An 18,972-nucleotide genomic window follows, 5' to 3' on the forward strand; every position below is an offset into this window, starting at 1 on the left:
GCCCCGCGCGCCCTGGTGTGGACGGCGGAGAGGGTCACTGAACCTGAAACCGGGGGTCAGGACAGTGCACGTGATAAGCTTGGGATGAGAGGTCACGACGGAAGTCCTGACACCGGCAGCAGGTGCTAGCACCTGACCAAAGGCTGTGGATAGGTCATCACCCGCAGAGGCCAGAGCCTCCACCCTTCACTGCCACGGGGTTACTTGCGCATCTCCGAGCCCAGGCGCCACAGAGGGAGACGGGAACGAGGGATTGTAGGAAGAAAACTTGAAATGACTGCGGTTTGAGCTGGACGGTGACCGAGGTCACCAAAGCAACCGGATCTGAACAGACCGGTGACGGGACAGGGCCCGTGTCTGCCGGCGGCAGGCGTCTGGGGCTCCAAAGGAAAGTGGAGCTCAATTTTAGAAAACTGAGAAAGTTGCAATTATTTTTTGTTCAGCTGTGTAAAGTATGTGTACTTTATACATATTGTCTCCTGCCCACCCCTCAAGGTCATGCTTAAAACTTTTCAGCAATACCCCTTTGCACTCAAAATAAAGCCCCGAATCTTTTTCATGACGCTCTGGGTCCTATGACCTGGCACCTGGCTGCGTCTCCATCCCCACCCCTGGCCGGTGGAGGTAGCAGAGGGGAGTTAGGAATGTGGACTTGGGGTGGGGTTTGAATCCTGGCTCCTCTTGGGCGTGTCCCTTGTCACCTCTGTGCCTCAGTCTCCTCGCAGGTAAAACAGGGGTCACAACAGTGAGCCGTTGGTGAAGGGCATTGTGGTCTCTTGATAGAGAATCATGTGTCTGGACACGCGCTCTGGCCTCTTCTCTCAAGTAGAACTTCTTGAGGTTTGCTAACTAAGGCTCCGAGGTCCGCCTCCCCTCCTGTCCCCCGGGTCACAGTAGTAAAAGGTCCTTCCTCCCCTTTATCGTGATGTGGTAAATTACTTAGGTGGATGGTGGTCACCTAACTTACGCTTTTGGCATCTCTCTTTGTATGAAGGCAGATGTTCAGTTAATGACAAAAACACTGCATTTAAAAATTCTGACTTGATGGTCTTTTGTTCTCACGACAGTTTGGTGTGGTCTTGGCTGGATCAGGACCAGGAACAGCAGAGGTGGGCCAAGTGCTCGCCTGTTACACCCCCGGGGTATCCACTCTCACATCTTCTCCTGACCTTCCCTGATGCTGGGTGTGAATTCTGGTTCTTCGGGTTAAAGTCAGGGTTAAAAAATAAATGGGGAAGGCAAATCATTCCCTTATAGTGGAATGCCAACTAATAAATGTAGAGGAAATGATGGAAATTTTTAAAAGCACTGTCTGGCAATGATCATAGCGATCCAGACAGAAGCGACAGATGGAGTCGAGGTTGTCAGAGGTTCGTGAAGAATAACACACACAATGGTGGAATCTCGGAATCTCTCCCTACAAGATACTAGTTAATTCACAAATGAAAAAGTGGAGAAACTTATCAAACCTCGGGATGACGATGTCGTCAAGATTAACGTTACCCACGCTGGGAGGGGTTGCAATCCTGTGCCGGCGATGAGCGCAGTACCATTTCTGTGATGTAACCACCAAGAAAGTATGACCTGAGTCTGCTCCTGAGGAAACGTGGATGTACCCTGCGTGAGAGTCACGTTATATGAATGAAAGTCTGTGATCTTTAATAAAAGCTGTCGGGGACAGGAAGACAATGAACGGGTAATTGGTGACGGGCTCCTGGAGCACAGAGGAAAGAGACATCGACGACACGGTTAGCAGAAACCTAAATGGGGTCTGCGGGTCGGACCTTAACATAGTGTCACCACTGATTTCCGGGCTGGGTGGCTGGAGTGGTCACGTAGGAAGCACACGCGGGAGTATTGGGAGCGGGGGGGGGGGGTAGGTGATGGGGCATCATGTCCACACCACGCTCTCACGTGGTCCAGAACAAGGGTAAGGAAAATGCGCACATACACGTACGCACACACGGTCGATCCTTCATGGCTGTGGTTTCCACATCTGTGAACTTGCCCACAAGCTAAAGTTCATCTGTAACTGCAAAATCAGTGCCTGTGTGCGTGAGCCGGCTGGACGCACTTCCAGCGGAGCCTCGCGCCGGGTACCGGCCGCCCGCGCCCCCACCTCCGTGGCGCCCAGCGCGGGGTATCCTCCCTCCGCACCCCGCCCAGCCCGCCCTGACCCAGCGCCCCGCTCCGGGCGCCGGCCCAGTGCGCCTGCGCAGAGCCGCCTCACCGTGACTCCTCAGCCCGAGAAGCCGGCGGACTGTTCGAGAAGAGGCGAGGAGTGGGCGGGCCGACGGGACCGCGGCAGGCGCGATTGGTCGGCCTAGCGGTGACGTCCAGGGGCGCGCCGGGAATGCCTGGCCGCGGAGGGCGCGATTGGTCGGCTCGGCGGTGACGTCGTCGGGGCGCGCCGGGGACGCCCGGACAGCGGGGGCTCTCTGACCCGGCGGCTGCGAATAAATGGCCGGGAGGTCCGGGCGGCGCGATGCTGGGCTCTCCCGCGGACTCGGACCGGCTTCGGCCGTCGCTCGGATCCTGTTTTCTTCGTCCCTTTGGCCTTTTCCCCCGCGGCTGACCGCGGACAGGGAGACAGCTCTTGGTCTCTGCCACCTTCCGCTCCTCTCCGCGGCTGCCCAGGCCTCCGACGAGGGCCAGGTACGGGGCTGGCCTGGGGGTGCCGGGCGGGGGTCGGACGGGGCCGCGAACCTCGGACGGGCAGGGCGTTAGTGTCCTAGCAGAACGGGGCTCTCACACCGCGGCTGCGGCGCCGAGAGCGCGACCACGTCGGGATTGAGTTCGGCGTCTCGTCGGTCCTGGATCGATTGATTTCCGAACGTCCGCTGGGCGTTGCTGATCCAGAATGGGCAGACCCGACCTGGGCCCTGCGCTTCGCGGAGCCGAGAGTAGGGAACGAAGCTGCAGTGGGAAGCCGAGCGAGTGGGTCCTGGGAAAGGAATTACAGAGCAGAGGAAACGCGGTTTGGGTGGGGCCAGGTGAGGGTGTTAGGAAAGGCCCTGAGTGACGCTTTAAACCGGGCCCTGAGGGCGTCAGCGGATGTCAGCTGTGGCCAGAGTATCCCAGGCACCCGGGACGCTCCCGGGAGCGGGAGAGCTGATGGGCAGGTCCGGAAGAGGCCCTGGGGACGTGAATTCTGGGAGGGACAAGAGTCTTGAGAGGTTTGGTGGGTGCTAGATCCCGGAGGGGACCCTGTGAGGCGTGCCATGCACTTCAGTTTTCTCTCAAGTGCAGTGGCATCACCGTTTGTCCACCTGTTTTCCATTGGTGAGTTAACGACTTCTCCTTCCCCTGGTCAACTCCCGGTTGATTGTCAGTAAGGAATAAATTCTGAGTAAAACTCAATGCATAAGGGAGTTAAAGAGAGCAACAGGGGACTGAGTCGAATGTCCCCGGGAGAGTGTAGTTAAGTAACGTGATTTAGCACCTGGTAACAGAGTTTTGTTTGTCAAGTATATTCAGTAGATGAAATTGCGATTTAAAGTTCACCGAGGCTGTAACTTTCCCTAGTAGCTGTGTAATTGAATATGGGACGTCTCTGTCAATATGAGTCAAAATATGGATTAATGAAAACTTAAATTGGGGTTGAGCTTGATAAACTAGGAATTAAAAGAACTGAAAAACAATCTGCCTCCTAAGGGGGTTGATCCTGAAGGAGCTTGTACTTACGCTAAAACTCCCATTTTCTCTTTGCTGAAAGACAAGAATTTGTGACACTTAGGCCCCTGCGGGAGCCCAGATGACTTGGGCATTTAATGCTCCTGCGGTGTTTGTTTACTTATGTCAGCTGTGCGATATAAACCCTGGTGACTGAAATTCAGACCATCCTTGCTTTCCTCCTAATTATTTCTAATTCTTGCAGGTGACATTTCACTCTGTCATCTGTGTTTTGGACATTTTCTCATAATGGAGTTCCCTGATTTGGGGAAGCATTGTTCAGAAAAAACTTGCAAGCAGCTAGGTAAGCACTTCTAAGAGAACATTAACAGAAAATGGGTGTCTTGTCATCTATTTGGGAGAAGAACTGGCCATTGTCTTCATTAGCTGTTGTTCTCTGGGCCTTGGCCTTTCTGGCTTTTCGGTAATGAGATGCTGGCCTGAGGTTTTGGTTCTGTACAGCTAGGTACAAGGCTGGCTGCCAGCACCGAGCGGATTTAAATGCTCTGCTTAGATACGTGGTACCACGTGAGGTGGGATCTCTTGGGAGAGGACAGCTATACCGGCTCTTCAGTGTTGCTGGCATTGCCAAATTCATGGCCCCCAATTTTTTTCTCATGTGGTACCTCGAGGATGTATTTGATAGGCGTAATATGAACTCAGCAAAGGTAAATACCTGTTTAATATGATCTATGATTCTTCTGTTCTAGTCTTTAAAACACTTTACTGTTTTTTGTGTGTTTTTTGTTCTTTTTGTTTTTTAGATTTTCTTCCGTTAGAATGTGATGCATGTAAACAAGATTTCTGTAAAGATCATTTTACCTATGCTGCACATAAATGTCCCTTTGCATTCAAGAAGGTAATGGGTCATACTTTATTCTAAAGATTCTCATCCTCACTCTCCAAAGCTGCGCTGCCCAAGACAGTGGACACTAGCCACATGTAGATAAAACTTAATTAAAATTAAATAAATCTTAAAAGTCCTGTTTCTCAGTGACGCCAGCCACGTTTCAGGTTTTCAGGAGCCATGTGTAGACAGAGCAGATGTGGAGCTTTTCCATCATTGCAGGAAGCTCTGGACGGCACAGCTCTAAAGCAACAGATTATTTTCCTGGAATCAAATTGTTGTATCTAAACCTTCAGAGCTTACTTTACATGTTAAAACACTTAGTTCCTTTTATTCAGCACACAAGGAAAAACAGCTCTGTCTTCATGGGACACAAGAAATGCAGTGCAACGCTTGATGGGGGCTCGAGTCTGGGAAGAATTGTAAATGCTTGCTTATCTGGGTACCTTTGCAGCCTTGGCGTCCTCCCTAGGTGATTCAGACAGTTCGTGGTGGAAGCTGGAAGATGGCTGTAAGGAAACAGACTTGCCTAAGTCCAGAGGTTTAAGACCTTGGGTATTGGCTTTTCAGGTGGTCCCAGCCTGAACTCACTTTGTTTTGGGTGCTTCAGGGAGCATTTTCGTGAGCTCTCCAGTCAGCACTCTGCTGCTTTCCCAGGGTGGCAGTTGGAAATGCGGGTGACAGTGCTACACCCTTTGTCCAGTGTCGGCTGGGGTCTGGCCCTTTGCTGATTCATGGGGGCGGGGGAGGGTGACTCATGTTCACCCGGCACCGGTGAACAGGCCAAACTACCTGGTCTGTTGCCTTGACCTTCCTGTGTCCCTGGATGGGGAGAGTCTGCCTAGAGGTGACTGAATGATGCTTTATTTCTTAACTTGGCCAACTTGCCAGCTGCAGGAGCACCCCTGGGTGGCTTTCCAGCTCAGTTCCCCGACAGCTGGCATCGCGATTCTGTGATTACCTGTTACTCGCCCACATGTCACCTCAGTGTTCTTGAGCTAAATTAGCTCAGCTCCTGCCCTGGCCCAGAGGGATTTTAACCGTGCTGGGTGTTCCCTCCAGAGCCCCCCCAGTGCTGGGCTTGGATGGTGGTTCTGAGCCTGAGAGCTCAGCCTGGCCGCGTGCGCCCTTGAGCTAGTCTACCCACGTGGCCACGGCGGAAGCTGCAGGGAGTGTCAGGAAGTCCCCTGGCAGGCGAAGGAGCTGAGGCTCTGCACAGCTGGAGGTTTTTCCTGGCAGCCCGACCCTCAAGGTGATTGGGCAGCTTCACTGCTCACTACACAGTGCTGGACAGATGGCCCTGCTGCCCTGAGCCTGTCCTTCTGGATTGGTTCACCAGCTTCCTTCCTGGGCTGCACTTGCCCTCTGTCTCAGGGTCGTTTCTGCGGATGGTTAATAGTCTGTTTCTTCAGTTCTCCTGGGTTCCACTTACGGCAACTGTCTTCAAGCCCTGGGGGTGCCTTGCTGCCGATCCCCCGTGCTGACCGCACTCTGCTCTCGTGGGGCTCGGATGTCAGTGTCTGTACTCTGCTTGCTTTTAAGTGTGCTGTACCACCGTGCCTTTGTGTGTGTGTGTGAGTTTTGATTGTCTGAATCTGGAATATCATATTTGTTATTTTTAGGATGTTCAGGTCCCAGTGTGCCCACTTTGTAACAGCCCTGTCCCAGTAAAAAAGGGCGAGATCCCAGATGCGGTGGTCGGCGCGCACATGGATGGAGGCTGTAAACGTCACCCTGGGAGGAAGAAAGAGGAGGTGAGGGCGGAGTCTGCGTGAGCCGCCGGGGGCTGCTTTCTCTTCAGAGGAAAGAAGGTCAATTACCCAACCCGGCTAATTAGTTTTCATAGTTTTGGTACAAAATAAAACCCTAACAATTGATCGGTGTTTTCCTGGGTTGTGAACAGCATGGGTTTTTACAGTTATATAAACATATTTCCTAAATATTAGGGTCTGTGTTAGGATTTGCTTTCGTTACAGGAATTCCTCCCAAGATGGAAAGTGAATGTGGTTTTCTAGAATCATTCTGTTAGTGTGTGGTTTTTCCTAAGCTCCGCCTAGGAAATGTCAAGGATGTGAAGTCAGACGTCGGCGCTCCTGCTTTGGCAGTGTCGGTGCTCGTTCTGAAGTCCCGCGTCTGTCCGTTTGGAGTCAGGAGCGGCCGCCTGCTCCACTGGGGCATCTGCCTCCCCCACGGGCCTGAGCTCCAGCTCGCGTTTGTCTCGTTCGCCCTGGAGTGGTGGGAGATGCCCGTCCCCACGGCGCGCTGCCCGCCGGGCTCCAGCACCCCGGCTGCGGCTCTCCTGGGCGTTCGCTGGCGTCGGTGCTTTTCCCGCTTCCGCTGCTGTTCAGGGAGTTCCCGCGAGGGCCCGGCTGTCCTCCTTGTCCCCGCGTGTGGCAGCTTCCGCCTGGCTGACCCTTCCAGACTGGGAGTCGCCGTCTCCTCTGGGCTCCCGCTCCTTGGGGCTGGGCCTCCCGGGCCGGCCTCCGTTTTCCCCTCAAGTTCCCTTTTCTCTGTGTGACCCACGTGCAGGTGGTCTTTCCCACGTCGTGGTCAGTCGTGCCCACGTGCCAGGTCCGCAGCTGACCGCGCGCGTGCGCCTCCCAGACACGCGGCCTCCTCCCGGGTCCCGCGTCACCCGCGCTGCCTCTGCTGCTGCCGATTTCTGAGCCTTTGGGGATTCTGTGTCACAAGTATGCTGCTTGTTGACCCTCCCTGCCGGTTCATAGTTCAGCCTTTTCGTGTCTGCTGAGTCCGTGACTGCTCGCCCATGTGCTTTTCCTAAAACCCTGTGGCCGTTTCGGGCTTCCCTGGCGGTCCAGTGGTTAAGACTCCGCGCTTCCACTGCAGGGGGCTCTATCCCTGCTCAGGGAACTAAGATCCCGCATGCCGCGTGGCACAGGCAAAAAAAAAAAAAAAAAAAAAAAAAGAAATTAAAATCTTGTGGCTGTTTTCTTTTTATCTTTTGCCCTTTGGGGTTCATCCTTTTTCAGAACATCTCTTTGTGGTCACTTTTATAGAACTTCAGGCGGAGTCAGAGCCGCCACCTGTGGTCACTTCTCCATCCTCAACCAGAGTCCAAGGAGACTCGGGTTGGACATGGCCCTTGGTAGGTGGCCCGTGGCAGCTGGTGTGCTCCTCGGACTGGAGACTCTCGGAGCCCCGCACGCGTCCCCAGGCCCAGCCCAGCACTGCACGCTCCCTGGGGCCTCCGGGTTTATTTGGGTGGTTTCCCTAGGATGCGGGGTGCGCCACCCCCTGCTGTCTTGGCCTTTAGAGCTTATCTCCAGGGCACTGGCTTCTGACCACCTTACCTCACGGTTTCTGTATGTTACACTAAATACAGAACAAATGCAAGTATGAAAAATTACCTGGAACAGGAGAGGGTGAAGTCTGTCCCTGAGCTTCCGTCCCAGACCCTCTGGTTGGAGCCCCCCGACCCCTTCCTGGCCCCATCTCCTCCAGCCCGTTCCTGTTGCTCACGCTTGCCCTGCCTCCGAGCCTTCCGGAAGCTCCGACCACGGCCCCGCCCATGTGCCCCTCCCCCCCCCCTGCCCCCCAGGTGACCAGGTCCTCCTCCCTCCCGGCTCCACCCGCACTCCCCACCTTGCGCTGCCCCTCCTCGTCTCCCGGGCCCCGCTGGCACCTGCACTGTTGCCACGCACTCGGGTCACTCGCCCTTCTTGGCCAGAGGGCTGCCCCCAGGCTGCCGGCCCCCCTCCTCCCTGACATTGACACCCGCACAGAGTTGGAAGTGCCTGGGAGTTTATATTACCCCGAAGACCCCGCAGTAACTAACGGCTGTGCCAGCTCCCCTGCCCCTGACGGGACACAACCTGCGCCAGCTCCCTCTAGGGCTGTGCGTGACCCCTCGTGCCTGGCCTCCTTCCCTCCTGAATGTGTCCCCGTCCCCCGCCCCCCTGTCTTGTTTCTTTTCCTGGGAGTACCCCCCCCCCAAGCATCTCGCATGAGACCCCAACTTAAAATGCCGCTTTTGTATGTACCACTTGTTAAAACCTTGCTGCCTCCTAAACTAGTATTTCCTTGTTTACCTGACAGAAAGACATCTCAGTGAAACCCCGGCGCCTTCATTCTGTTTAGCTAAGGACCGGTTCTAGTGTAAATGCCGATGGTCTTATGGGGGGGCGGGGGCTGGTTGAATGATTGCTCGGCGAGGCTGCTGGAACGCTGAAGCAACTTGTCCTTTCTCAGATTTTCACGTACCGCTGCTCAAAAGAGGGCTGCGGGCGGAAGGAGACGCTGCGCGTGGCTCGCGCCGAGGGTCGCGGCGTCTTCTGCATTCAGCACAGACACCCTCGGGACCACGGCTGCGCCCGCGGAGGCCCCCCTGCCAGCACGGCCGGGTGAGGAGAGGCCCGGCTCGGCCTGCCTGCGCTTGGGACGACCTGGACCCGTGTGGCACGCTCAGCTCTCGGTGTTGACCATTCGCTGTAGGGCTTTGGGTGAATATGATCTTAATTAAAAGTGGATTCCAAATTGAAGCCGGATTCTAGTCGTTGTTTGCTGGGACTGCAGTTCTGGAGCCGGAAGTGCCCGCTCACCGCGCGGGGCCATGGGGAGGGTCTCCCCCGGCCTCCCCCTCGCCGAGGGTGCTTCCCGTAGGCTCGGGGTCCTCTGGCTTGTGGACGCGTCACCCTGGCCTTTCACCTCCTGTGGCGTTCTCCCCGTGCACGGTGCTGTCCAGGTGTCCCCTGTGCATGAGGACACTGGTCTGTGGGGTCAGCGCATGGCGAGCGCACCCTCCCTCCAGATAGGTCCTGGGTGTCGACTCCACCCCACCTTCTGATGGGGGCAGTTCAGCCCCTTCACCGGTTATTAACAGGGAGAACCTTCCTCGGGCCGGTGGAAGCGTCTGCCCCCACCTTCCGTGGGTAGACATGGAAGCCCGAGTCACCTGTCACTTCCACTCGGCTGTTTCTCATGGTGTCTGTGCCCGAGCCGGGCTGGGGGGTGACCTCGTCCCTGCGTGCGTGGCTCTCGGCACCGGGAGGGGTTGGCTGAGCACTGACCTGACCCTTCTGCGCAGGTGCTCGGCGGCAAGGGCCTCGGATGCCGGGCCGTCGGGGGCTTCACGCGAGGGGCCGGGCGGCTGGCTGACTCGGCGCTTCAGGTACTGGTCCGGGGGGCATGCGGTGTTGCTGCTGTTGTGTCAGATGGGGCGGTTCTCTGTCCCGCCGGTGAGTGCTGAGCGGTCGTGGTGCGGCTCATGACTGGCCACCTGGAGCTCCGCGCTCCGTCACAGCCGGACGGGGTGGAGGGGGACGCGCGCCCGACCTTGGGCTTTGTCAGCCCCGGGTGCACACGCAGGTCCCTCCAGCACAGGGTGACGAGAGTGACACTTTATAGCTGGTTTCTGAAGCACTGTGTTTGGCGAATGTCTTTTATACGATCACCCGCTTCTAGTTAATCAAGACAAACCTAAGAACGTAAGCTGTTTTCTTCTCTTTCAGGTGGAGAGTAAAGTGACGATGTGACTGTTCAAACTGGCCTCTTTCCAAACGTGATTTGCACTTTGTGGCCACTTTAATGCTCTAGCACTTGCACGCTTCCCACCACGAGCAGCTCTGCCCTGAGCTGACCTGGTCACAGGGGCTTCTGTCCCTTAGCTGACCTGGTCACAGGGGCTTCTGTCCCTTGACCTCTGTCCCTTAACCCACCGACGGTGGATCTCACTGTGTCTTCCTCACGTGGCTTGTGTGGTGATCAGCCGTCTGAGCCCAGGCACGGGGGCGGGACTACACCTTCCCTGTTAGGGGTCCTTGTCCGGAGGTGGCCCCCAGCCCGCCGCTCCTGTTCCACTGAGAGAACAGCCTGTGACCCTCTGACTGCAGGCATTGGGGTGACACCGAGGGCTTTGGGGCCTGTCAGGAGAGCCGTCATCTCCCGGGACCTCAGGGAACCGGATGAAGAGAAATACCATCCCAGTCGTAACCCCGGGGCATCCAGCCGTGCGTTCCAGACATCCCACTGCTTGCGGATTAACAAAAATCCAAGCAGTTACTCTTTCTTCTTTGGTTTCATAGCCTCAAAACACAATGGTTGTGACCAGCTAGAGGGGTGGGATAGGGAGGGTGGGAGGGAGATGCAGGAGGGAGGGGGTATGGGGATGTATGTATACGTATAGCTGATTCACTTTGTTGTGTGGCAGCAACTAACACAGCATTGTAAAGCAATCATACTCCAATAACGATGTTAAATATATATATATATATACATACACACACACACACACACACATATATATAATGGTTGGGGGGTGTATTCAGTTCCCATTCAACAGGTGGGTTATCCAGCTCTTTCTACGCCCTGTCCTGTTAGTGGCGTTAGATCTGGACCCGTGGTTCTCCAGCTGCGCCAGAATCGCGCGGGGGCCTGTTAGAGCAGTGCCACCGCCCCCCACCCCACCCCAGCGGAGTTCCTGACGCTGTGGGTCTGGGGACTACGTGGACGGAGCCCTTCCTGTGGTCCAGGTCCAGTGCAGCGGTCACTGGCCACCAGGGAGCACGTGAAGCCAGCGTCCAGCGTAGCCGCAGAGCTGTTACCTTCATTCAGTTATTAGGAAACAGTGTTGAGTATGTCAAGAACATGAATATGTGAATCTGGTTTTTCAGCTGTAAATTTTATAAAATCTAAATACAGATCAGGTCTTTCTCATGTTAGGTTAATGTCCAAATTGAGACACTGGGCTTTGAAGTCAATGCCAAAAAAAAAAGTGAAATATCTCATTGTTAATAATATTTACAGGTCGAAACAGTATTTTGGATATGATTGATTAAATAAACATTAAATTGAGTTTTACCTGGTTTTGTTTTGTTTTTTAATTGTGGCTACTAGAAATTTTAAAAGTAGGTAGGTGGGGCTCACGTCATACTTCATTTTAGTGCCATTCTTGATCATCCAAACTAAAGGACAAAAGACGTGCACGTTTTATCAGGAATTATCAACTTAGGAGTCCACTTGTGTTTCTTAACCGTGATTGGAGTATTTAAGTGTATTTAAGAGCTTTCTGAGAAGTTAGTATTTTCCTTAAGGACCTGTGTGAACAGACGCTTAAGTGGCGCAGAGGGTGAAAGGTCAGGAAAGCAGTCAAGGTCACAGGCATCCTTACGGCTGCGTGGTCTCCCAGGACCTGGGCGTGTCATCGCTCCTCTGCCCGGCTGCTCAGAGAGGGTTTCCTGGACGGCCTTGCTGTGCCGGAGGGGACGTGTTTCAGAGTTTGGTGGAAGGTGCCAAGTTGCCATCCAGAAAGTCACGCCAGCTTCCTCTCCATCAGTTTCCCCACACCCTCATCAGCTGTTTCATTGGCTTAGTTTTTTCTTAATGTGATGAAAACATGGTGTCACCGTGCTTTAAAAGGGTACGTCTTACATTAGTAAAGTTAAGCATTTTCTGAGAATTGCCCATTCGAGGAGTTTAAGGGCATCAGTGGGCGTGGCCAAGGGACAGGGAAGCCACAAGTGTATTTTAAATTTTCGTAGAAAGTGCTAACATGAGGAGAAAGTTCAGAGAATTCCTTTGAGTGTCACAAGTTTGCATGCATTTTTGAGAGAAGGCTTGGCAGGAAGTCGTGTGGTTTGTGGTCACCCGTTGGGCAGGAAGGGCTCACTTCCTTGCTGCTGGGGCGCTTCAGTGGAAACGTTTGCAAGACGTGGGATGATGAGGTCGTGGCTCGGCCGCTTGATGAGTGACCTTGAGCACGTTGTGTAACCTTGGCTGTAGTTTTCTTCACCTACAAATGGCAGCCTCAGGTGGGATGGGGCGAGGCTAACAGGCACTCTAACAGGTGCCCCGAGGCGCAGGGCTCTCCAGGTGTGCAGGCTCTGTCTGGGCCTCGGTGCCCGGCGGTGGGCCCACCACTGTCCTACCGGACGAGTGGGCGTCAGGTCGGCCTTTTCAGGGAGTCCATCGCGTCTCGAGAGGGTCTGGCTCGTGGGGAGGGAGAGCCAGGGATCAGCTGAGCGTTTTCTCCCACTGGCTGGGGTCTTCACCCACGTGCAGCCCGCCCCCCCTGCCGAGGCTGCGGTCCTGCCTCTCAGTCCTGAGCAGGGCGAGGGCCCAGGCTGCCGGCCCAGTGTCTGTGACTGGTCCCCCGGCCGAGGTGGTGCGCGGCTGCGGTATCAGAAGCGCCCACAAGGTGTCACCAGAGGGCCTCCCGAGAACTGAGAGCTGTGGACTAGGGAGGACCCTCGTTCTTGCTGGAAACGGGGCCCAGGATCCTGGGAAGGACAGACTCAATCAGCCCATCAGCCCCAAGTCAGTGTTTTCAGGTCCTTCATGTTAAAAGTGATCGGGGTTGTTTTTAAATGTATCTTTAATCCGGCTTCCCCATTCATTCTTGGCAGTAATGCTACGACCAAATCTGAAAGGTAGGTTCTGAAATTAGTTCCGGAAATGTTCTTAGTTTTCCAAGTTTTAAGCTTGAGAATGAGGACCGTGGACACTTACTCAACTTGGCAAATGTCATGAGACGTGGTGTGTTTGGGGAAGGTGGTGAGAGAGGGACTAGTCTGACTTCTCTACTTGGTCCGGTGTGAACGTTCCCCAGATAAATGTTCATTTGTTTGCTTTATGTCACTGAAAGGCTGTAAGAACAGCAATCACAGTTTGCTGTACGAGGTGAGTAGATGCCCTGGAAGAGCCGAGAGGGGAGCGTCGGTGCTGCAGGAGTTGAATGTTGTGTGAAGGGCGTGTTTGCTGTTTGTCCTCAGTTTCTTCTCCTTTGACTTCTCCCTCCCTGTCGTTAGGGCGTCTGGGGGCTCCCCTAAAGCCCACATTTGTAGAATTCACGCACATCCCTATCTACATGATGAGCCGTCCTTAGAATGTGTTAAAAGCTAAGATCTTGGGCTTCCCTGGTGGCGCAGTGGTTGAGAATCTGCCTGCCAATGCAGGGGACACGGGTTCGAGCCCTGGTCTGGGAAGATCCCACATGCCGCGGAGCAACTAGGCCCGTGAGCCACAATTGCTGAGCCTGCGCGTCTGGAGCCTGTGCTCCGCAACAAGAGAGGCCGCGACAGTGAGAGGCCCGCGCGCCGCGATGAAGAGTGGCCCCTGCTTGCCGCAACTAGAGAAAGCCCTCGCACAGAAACGAAGACCCAACACAGCCATAAATAAATAAATAAATAAATAAATAAATAAATAAATAAAAAAGCTAAGATCTTGCGATAAATGCTACACAAATTACCTTTAAAAATGGTCTTTTTAAAATCCCATGCCAACGGCAGAGCAGCTGGTTACTTTCACATTCTGGAGAGTTCTTTGTCGTTCTGAACTAAACTGAAGATACTTGTACATTTATGCAGACATTGCCTGGAGAAAGAGCCATTAGCACGGTCACTGTGTCCGTCACGGTCAAGGAGAAGCTTATGGGACCCCAGGGAGAGGGAGAGCCGCCAGGCGTTGGCATACACCGTGCCCAGTTGTAAATCACTTGCTGGGTGGTGATTGGCTGCCGTTAGCTGAGTGTTTGCTTCCTCACGTCCACCTAAGCTGTGCCACCTGCACTGCCCACCACAGACACGGGCCGGGCAGGCAGCCTGCTTCCCAGGAACCAATAGCCTTCATTCCCGCAAATGATAATCAGAAGATAGAATGGGGGCTTCCCTGGTGGCGCAGTGGTTGAGAATCCGCCTGCCAATGCAGGAGACACAAGTTCGAGCCCTGGTCCCAGAAGGTCCCACATGCCGCAGAGCAACTAGGCCCACGAGCCACAACTACTGAGCCCACGCGCCACATCTACTGAAGCCCGTGCGCCTAGAGCCCTGCTCCGCAACAAGAGAAGCCACTGCAGTGAGAAGCCCGCGCACTGCAACAGAGACCCAACACAGCCAAAAATAATAAATAAATAAAATAAATTTATTAAAAAAAAAAATGGAAGAGAAAAATCCAATTTACAATGGCAATAAAGATTAAATACTTAGGAATAAACTTAAGATATATGCAAGACCTAGATGAGATAAAACTTTAAGACACTCATGAAAGACACAAAAGTAGACACAAATCAGTGGGAAAATAGTCCTTGTTCTTAGGAAGAGTCAACCTCATAAGGTGTCCATTTTGCCTAAATTAATTTTAAATCTAAGATGATCCCAATAAAAATACCAACAGGCTGTTTTCTGGAACTAGACCAGTCGATACTCGAGTTTACAGGGAAAGTCAACGTGATAGGACAGCACAGGCAGCCCTGGAAAGGGGGCCGTGAGGGCCCCTGCGGCCTCCGTGATCACGACAGTGTCCTGCTGGTGCAGGAGGAACAGGAAGGAGTGCAGAGCCCGGCCAGGTGCGTCTGGACAGAGTGTGTGAGAGGAGGCCTTCTCAGAGCACTGGGGCCAAGATGGATTCTTTCAAAGTTGGTGTTGGTTCAACTGGACAGCCATTTAGAAAAAGGTAAAATTCGACATATACCTTACATCACCCACCAAAAAGGACTCATATCAGAAATCTGAATGTAGAAAATGAAACCAAGCCAGTACTAGAAGAAAACACGGGTGGTCTCTCTGAACCTGGGTGTGGGAGGGGCTTTCTCGCTCAGGTTCGGAAGTCAGGTGAGGGGAAGGGAGGCCTTCCCGGGATGCGGAATGCTCGCATCAGGAGATGGTGTTTGCAGCGCACATCACAGATAAAGGTGGATTTCTCTAACACATAAAGAACTGGAACATTGAGGGGGAAGGACCAGAAGCCAGATAGAACGATGGGTGAAGGACGTGAACTGACCGGAAAGGGTGGATCCTTAAAGGGGTGTCTGACCTCACACGCGTTGGGAGATGCGAACGGAAACCGCACCGGGTTCCTGTTCCTCAGGTTGGATTAGCAAACATGCAAACCTGAGCAGCTCTGCTGGCCAGGCTGGGAGGCGGCAGGCACTTCCACACCCTGCTGGTGGGGATGCCAGATGGCACAGCCGTTACAGAGGACAATTTGGCAAAATCTGGCAAAATGAATGTCTACGTAGCGGTCCCACTTCTAGGACCCCAACCTGGTTTACCACCAGCAATCTTCAGAGGCACACGTGCACTGCAGCCCGGTTTACAGTTGCAGAATTGGAGGCGATCTCCACGTTTGCCCTCACGTGGACAGTGGATAAGTGACCGTGGCAGCCCCCCGCCCCCCCCCCCGCCACCACCACTGTAGGAAAGGACGGAGAGGATGTCGGTAAACCGACCGAGATTTCCAGGATTTACACTGTTGGTGTAAAGGAGTGCGTAGCATGCTACTTTTTTGGGCAAGACAGAGGGGATAAATACCCGAATACCTGCTTACTTTTGCCAGGAGAAACACAGGATAAAGCAGAAACGAATGAAACTGGGTACCTGAGTCGGGGGCGGGGGAGGGAACAATACCCTCCGGTGAGCCTTTTCCATATTCAACAAAAGCAACACAGGCACGGAGGGCCGGAGGCGCCTGGAACTGGAGAGGAACAGAAGCAGACGAACGCGGGTCTCTTTCACGTGAACAACAAAACCACGTTACAGGCGGAACACACGCTTTGTATTGTAAACACATAAAACTCACCACCCTAAGCATCTTAAAGTGGGTAATTTAGCGCCATTTAGCGCATTCACAATGTTGCAGCGCCACCACCACCATCTGGTTCCAGAACATTCTCCACCCCCAAAGGAGACCGCGTACCCATTAGCCTTCGCTCCGTTCTCCCGTCCCCCCTGCCCCCGGCGGCCACCTCCGGTCTCCATCCCGTCTCCATGGATTCGCCTGTTCTGGACGCCTCCTAGCAACAGGATCCTACTCTGTCCGGTCCTCAGGACTGGCTTCTTTGACGACGTCACCCGTTCCTGGTTCATCCTCAGGGTGACGCGTAGCAGAAGGTCACGCCTTCTGTGGCCGAGTAGCAGCCCGCCGCGTGGATGGGGCACGTTTCGTCCCTCCGTTCACCCGCTGGCGGGCGTCTGTGCACTCGCCCCTCCCCACGGGCACCGACGCCCTGAGGAGCCCCCGAGTGGAGCAGGGCGCGGCCCGGAGCTGCTGGCCGGTGGACACAGGCTTGGAGTTGACACTGGTCCCAGTGACCTGACAGCGTCCAGGTGGTAAGTGGGGTCCTGGCCCGAGCCTGTCTCACGGCAGGTCGTGTGGCCGCTCAGACTCCCTCGGGTCACCCGTCCCTAAATGCAGGTTGATGGGGGGATGCTTGCGGAATAGCCGACAGAAGCTTCCCGTCAGAGCTCCGGTCTGTGGAGCAAAGGCCACATGGCAGCCACTCGGATCTGCCCTCTGGCCAGGTGCGTCCGTTAGAAGCGGTACCTGGTCCTGGGTGGAACTGAGAGGTTGGGCCCCACAGATAGGAGTGATTTCCAGATGGGTCGTGGTGGGTGACAGTCAGCTGCGGTCAGGTGGCTAAGCAGCAGCCCCAAACCACAGCTGCCACGATTATAAGCTGTGCTGTGTCTGTCCAGACAGAGCACGGCGCTGGGCACCCGGTTTGTCCCTGTCTGCATTCCCACGGGAGGGACGGAGCGCGTGTTGGTGGGTCGGCTCAGGGCCATGTTAAGTCTCCTGCTCCCTGTTGGGTCTAATGGACGGGGACCTCACCTTCCTCTGGTCACTGTGTTGATGGTGTCAGGCCGGGCGGAGCTGGCGGAGCATGAGTGGTGTGGGCTCTGGACGCCCCCTAAGACGTGTGCATCGGAGCCCCGGGCTTTGGGTCTGCCACATCACTGAGGTTTTAGGGACTGGTGGTCTGGGGGAGTTAGAACGCCCCTACAAGGCCCGGCCCCTGCTACTGCACCTTCCACCCCCTGCTAGGAAGCTTCTTGATACCCCCATGAGCCGCCCACTCTTCTGTAACCTCCTCCCCGTGAGTGGGGCCGGCCGAGGGACTTGCTGCTAGTGAACCACATGCAGCAAAATGATGGGGTGTCCCCTCTGAAGTTAGGTTACGAGACTGTGACTCCATCATCTCTGGGCCCCTCTTGCTCGCTTGCCCCGGGGGAAGCCCATGCCGTGCTCCAAGCCGCCCTGTGGGGAGGCCCACGGGGCAGGCGACTAGGGAGGCCTCTGGCTGACGGCCAGCGAGGAGCTGACCCTCAGCCCCACAAGCCCCGAGGAGCAAATCCTCCCAGTAGCCAGGTGAGTGAGCTTGGAAATGGACCGTCCCCCAGGCCAGCCTACCCAGGAAACCACAGACCTGGCGGCCGCCTTGACCCCAGCTTTGTGGGAGCCCTTCTGGCCACGGCACAGAGCTAAGTCACGCCCATATGCCTGCCCCGCAGAGACTGTGAGCTAATAAATGTTTGTAGTTTTCAACCACTAAATTTTGTGTTAATTTTGTGCAGAAACAGAGAACGACGCAATCTTCTGTCACGAAGAAAGAGCCCCGCTGCCCTTGCTCGGCCCCTTTGGGTTGCAGGCAGCATAGATCACATTTAATGTGACCACCACCCATTTATGGGCTGGTTTTGAGTGGGGCCCAAAGCAAGAGATCCAGTTTGTAGTACAAGTGGTCCTGCACTTGGGTCACATAACCTGGAAGATCCAATAGTGCTAGAGGCACATGCGGTGAGTGAGACCCTGGCAGGGGGCGGGGTGGTCTCTGGCACAGGCCCCCAGAGTGTGGAGCAAAGCCAGGCCTCTGCTGCAGAGAATCACACATCAGGCTAAGAAGCTCCTGATGTGCTACGAGGCTTAGTAGAGACTGAGCCCCTGACCAGGGGCATCATGTTAGCACGCGACTGTGAGACCCTGGGTCAGATCCATTTTACTTGCTCCACTGGTCAAGGTCGTTTTAAGACTGCATGTCCTCCAAGCGGCATGGACCCTAAACGATGAGATGCTCGCCTGAGTTGTTTTTCAGGAACTTGGAGTCAGTTGTGTCTGGTTCCAGCTGAGCTGGTTAAGAATGGATGGGGGGACCACCGACCCTCCAATGGCCACGGTCCTTTCCATGACCTTTTGAAGTCAGAGAGCTGAAAACTCCACCCTCAAGTCCGTGCTCCCGTTTTTGAACAGTGCAGAGGCCTGTGGCTTAGTTACACCCTTGCGGAACGAGATTATCCCAGCTTTTTCCAATCACCTCTGCCCATGCTCCCCACCCTTCCCAGGCCTCAGACCGCCCTGCTTCTTTATCCCATAAATACCCTGAGCCCCTTGCCTTCAGGGAGGTGGTGCTGAGGCTTGTTCTCCCGGCTCCTTGCTTGGCTGATTTCCTGCAAACCGCAGCATCTCAGCGTTTTGGCATGCTGTGCTTCGGGCAAAATGAACCTGGTCCAGTAGTAACTGGGGCCGTCTGCCTTCAGATCCATGAAGCCACGTTGGGTGGGTGTGTCAGCAATCCAGTGCATGCTGACAATGGTGGTTTTTCTTGGTTTTCTATCACATTGTCTCCTTGTGTACATAGCTATTTCCTATTGAGCACGGGTCATGCTATATGAGCAATTATAATTTGGGGTATAGGACATTATGGTCTTCTACAAAGACTTTAACTT

At 54.6% G+C, this 18,972-nt stretch overlaps 1 protein-coding gene across 2 annotated transcripts; it reads left to right on the forward strand.

Annotated features, from left to right (window-relative positions):
* Positions 1-2,395: 2,395 nt before the first annotated feature.
* ZFAND2A (zinc finger AN1-type containing 2A) lies at positions 2,396-10,590 on the forward strand. 2 transcript variants are annotated; one of them, XM_061208614.1, is made up of 7 exons: positions 2,396-2,655; positions 3,878-3,976; positions 4,437-4,531; positions 6,142-6,273; positions 8,729-8,880; positions 9,564-9,647; positions 9,988-10,590. In XM_061208614.1, exons 2-7 carry the CDS (start codon positions 3,922-3,924, stop codon positions 10,001-10,003), a joined length of 534 nt encoding a protein of 177 aa, XP_061064597.1. In that variant the 5' UTR covers positions 2,396-2,655; positions 3,878-3,921; the 3' UTR covers positions 10,004-10,590. The 2 variants fall into 2 exon arrangements, 1 of the variants encoding a protein (XP_061064597.1); XR_009703232.1 differs by lacking the exon at positions 9,988-10,590 and having other exon boundaries at positions 8,729-8,979; positions 9,564-9,644.
* Positions 10,591-18,972: the final 8,382 nt, after the last annotated feature.

The sequence above is a fragment of the Eubalaena glacialis genome, chromosome 13 (genome assembly GCF_028564815.1).
Source record: "Eubalaena glacialis isolate mEubGla1 chromosome 13, mEubGla1.1.hap2.+ XY, whole genome shotgun sequence".
NCBI classification, from domain to species: domain Eukaryota; kingdom Metazoa; phylum Chordata; class Mammalia; order Artiodactyla; family Balaenidae; genus Eubalaena; species Eubalaena glacialis.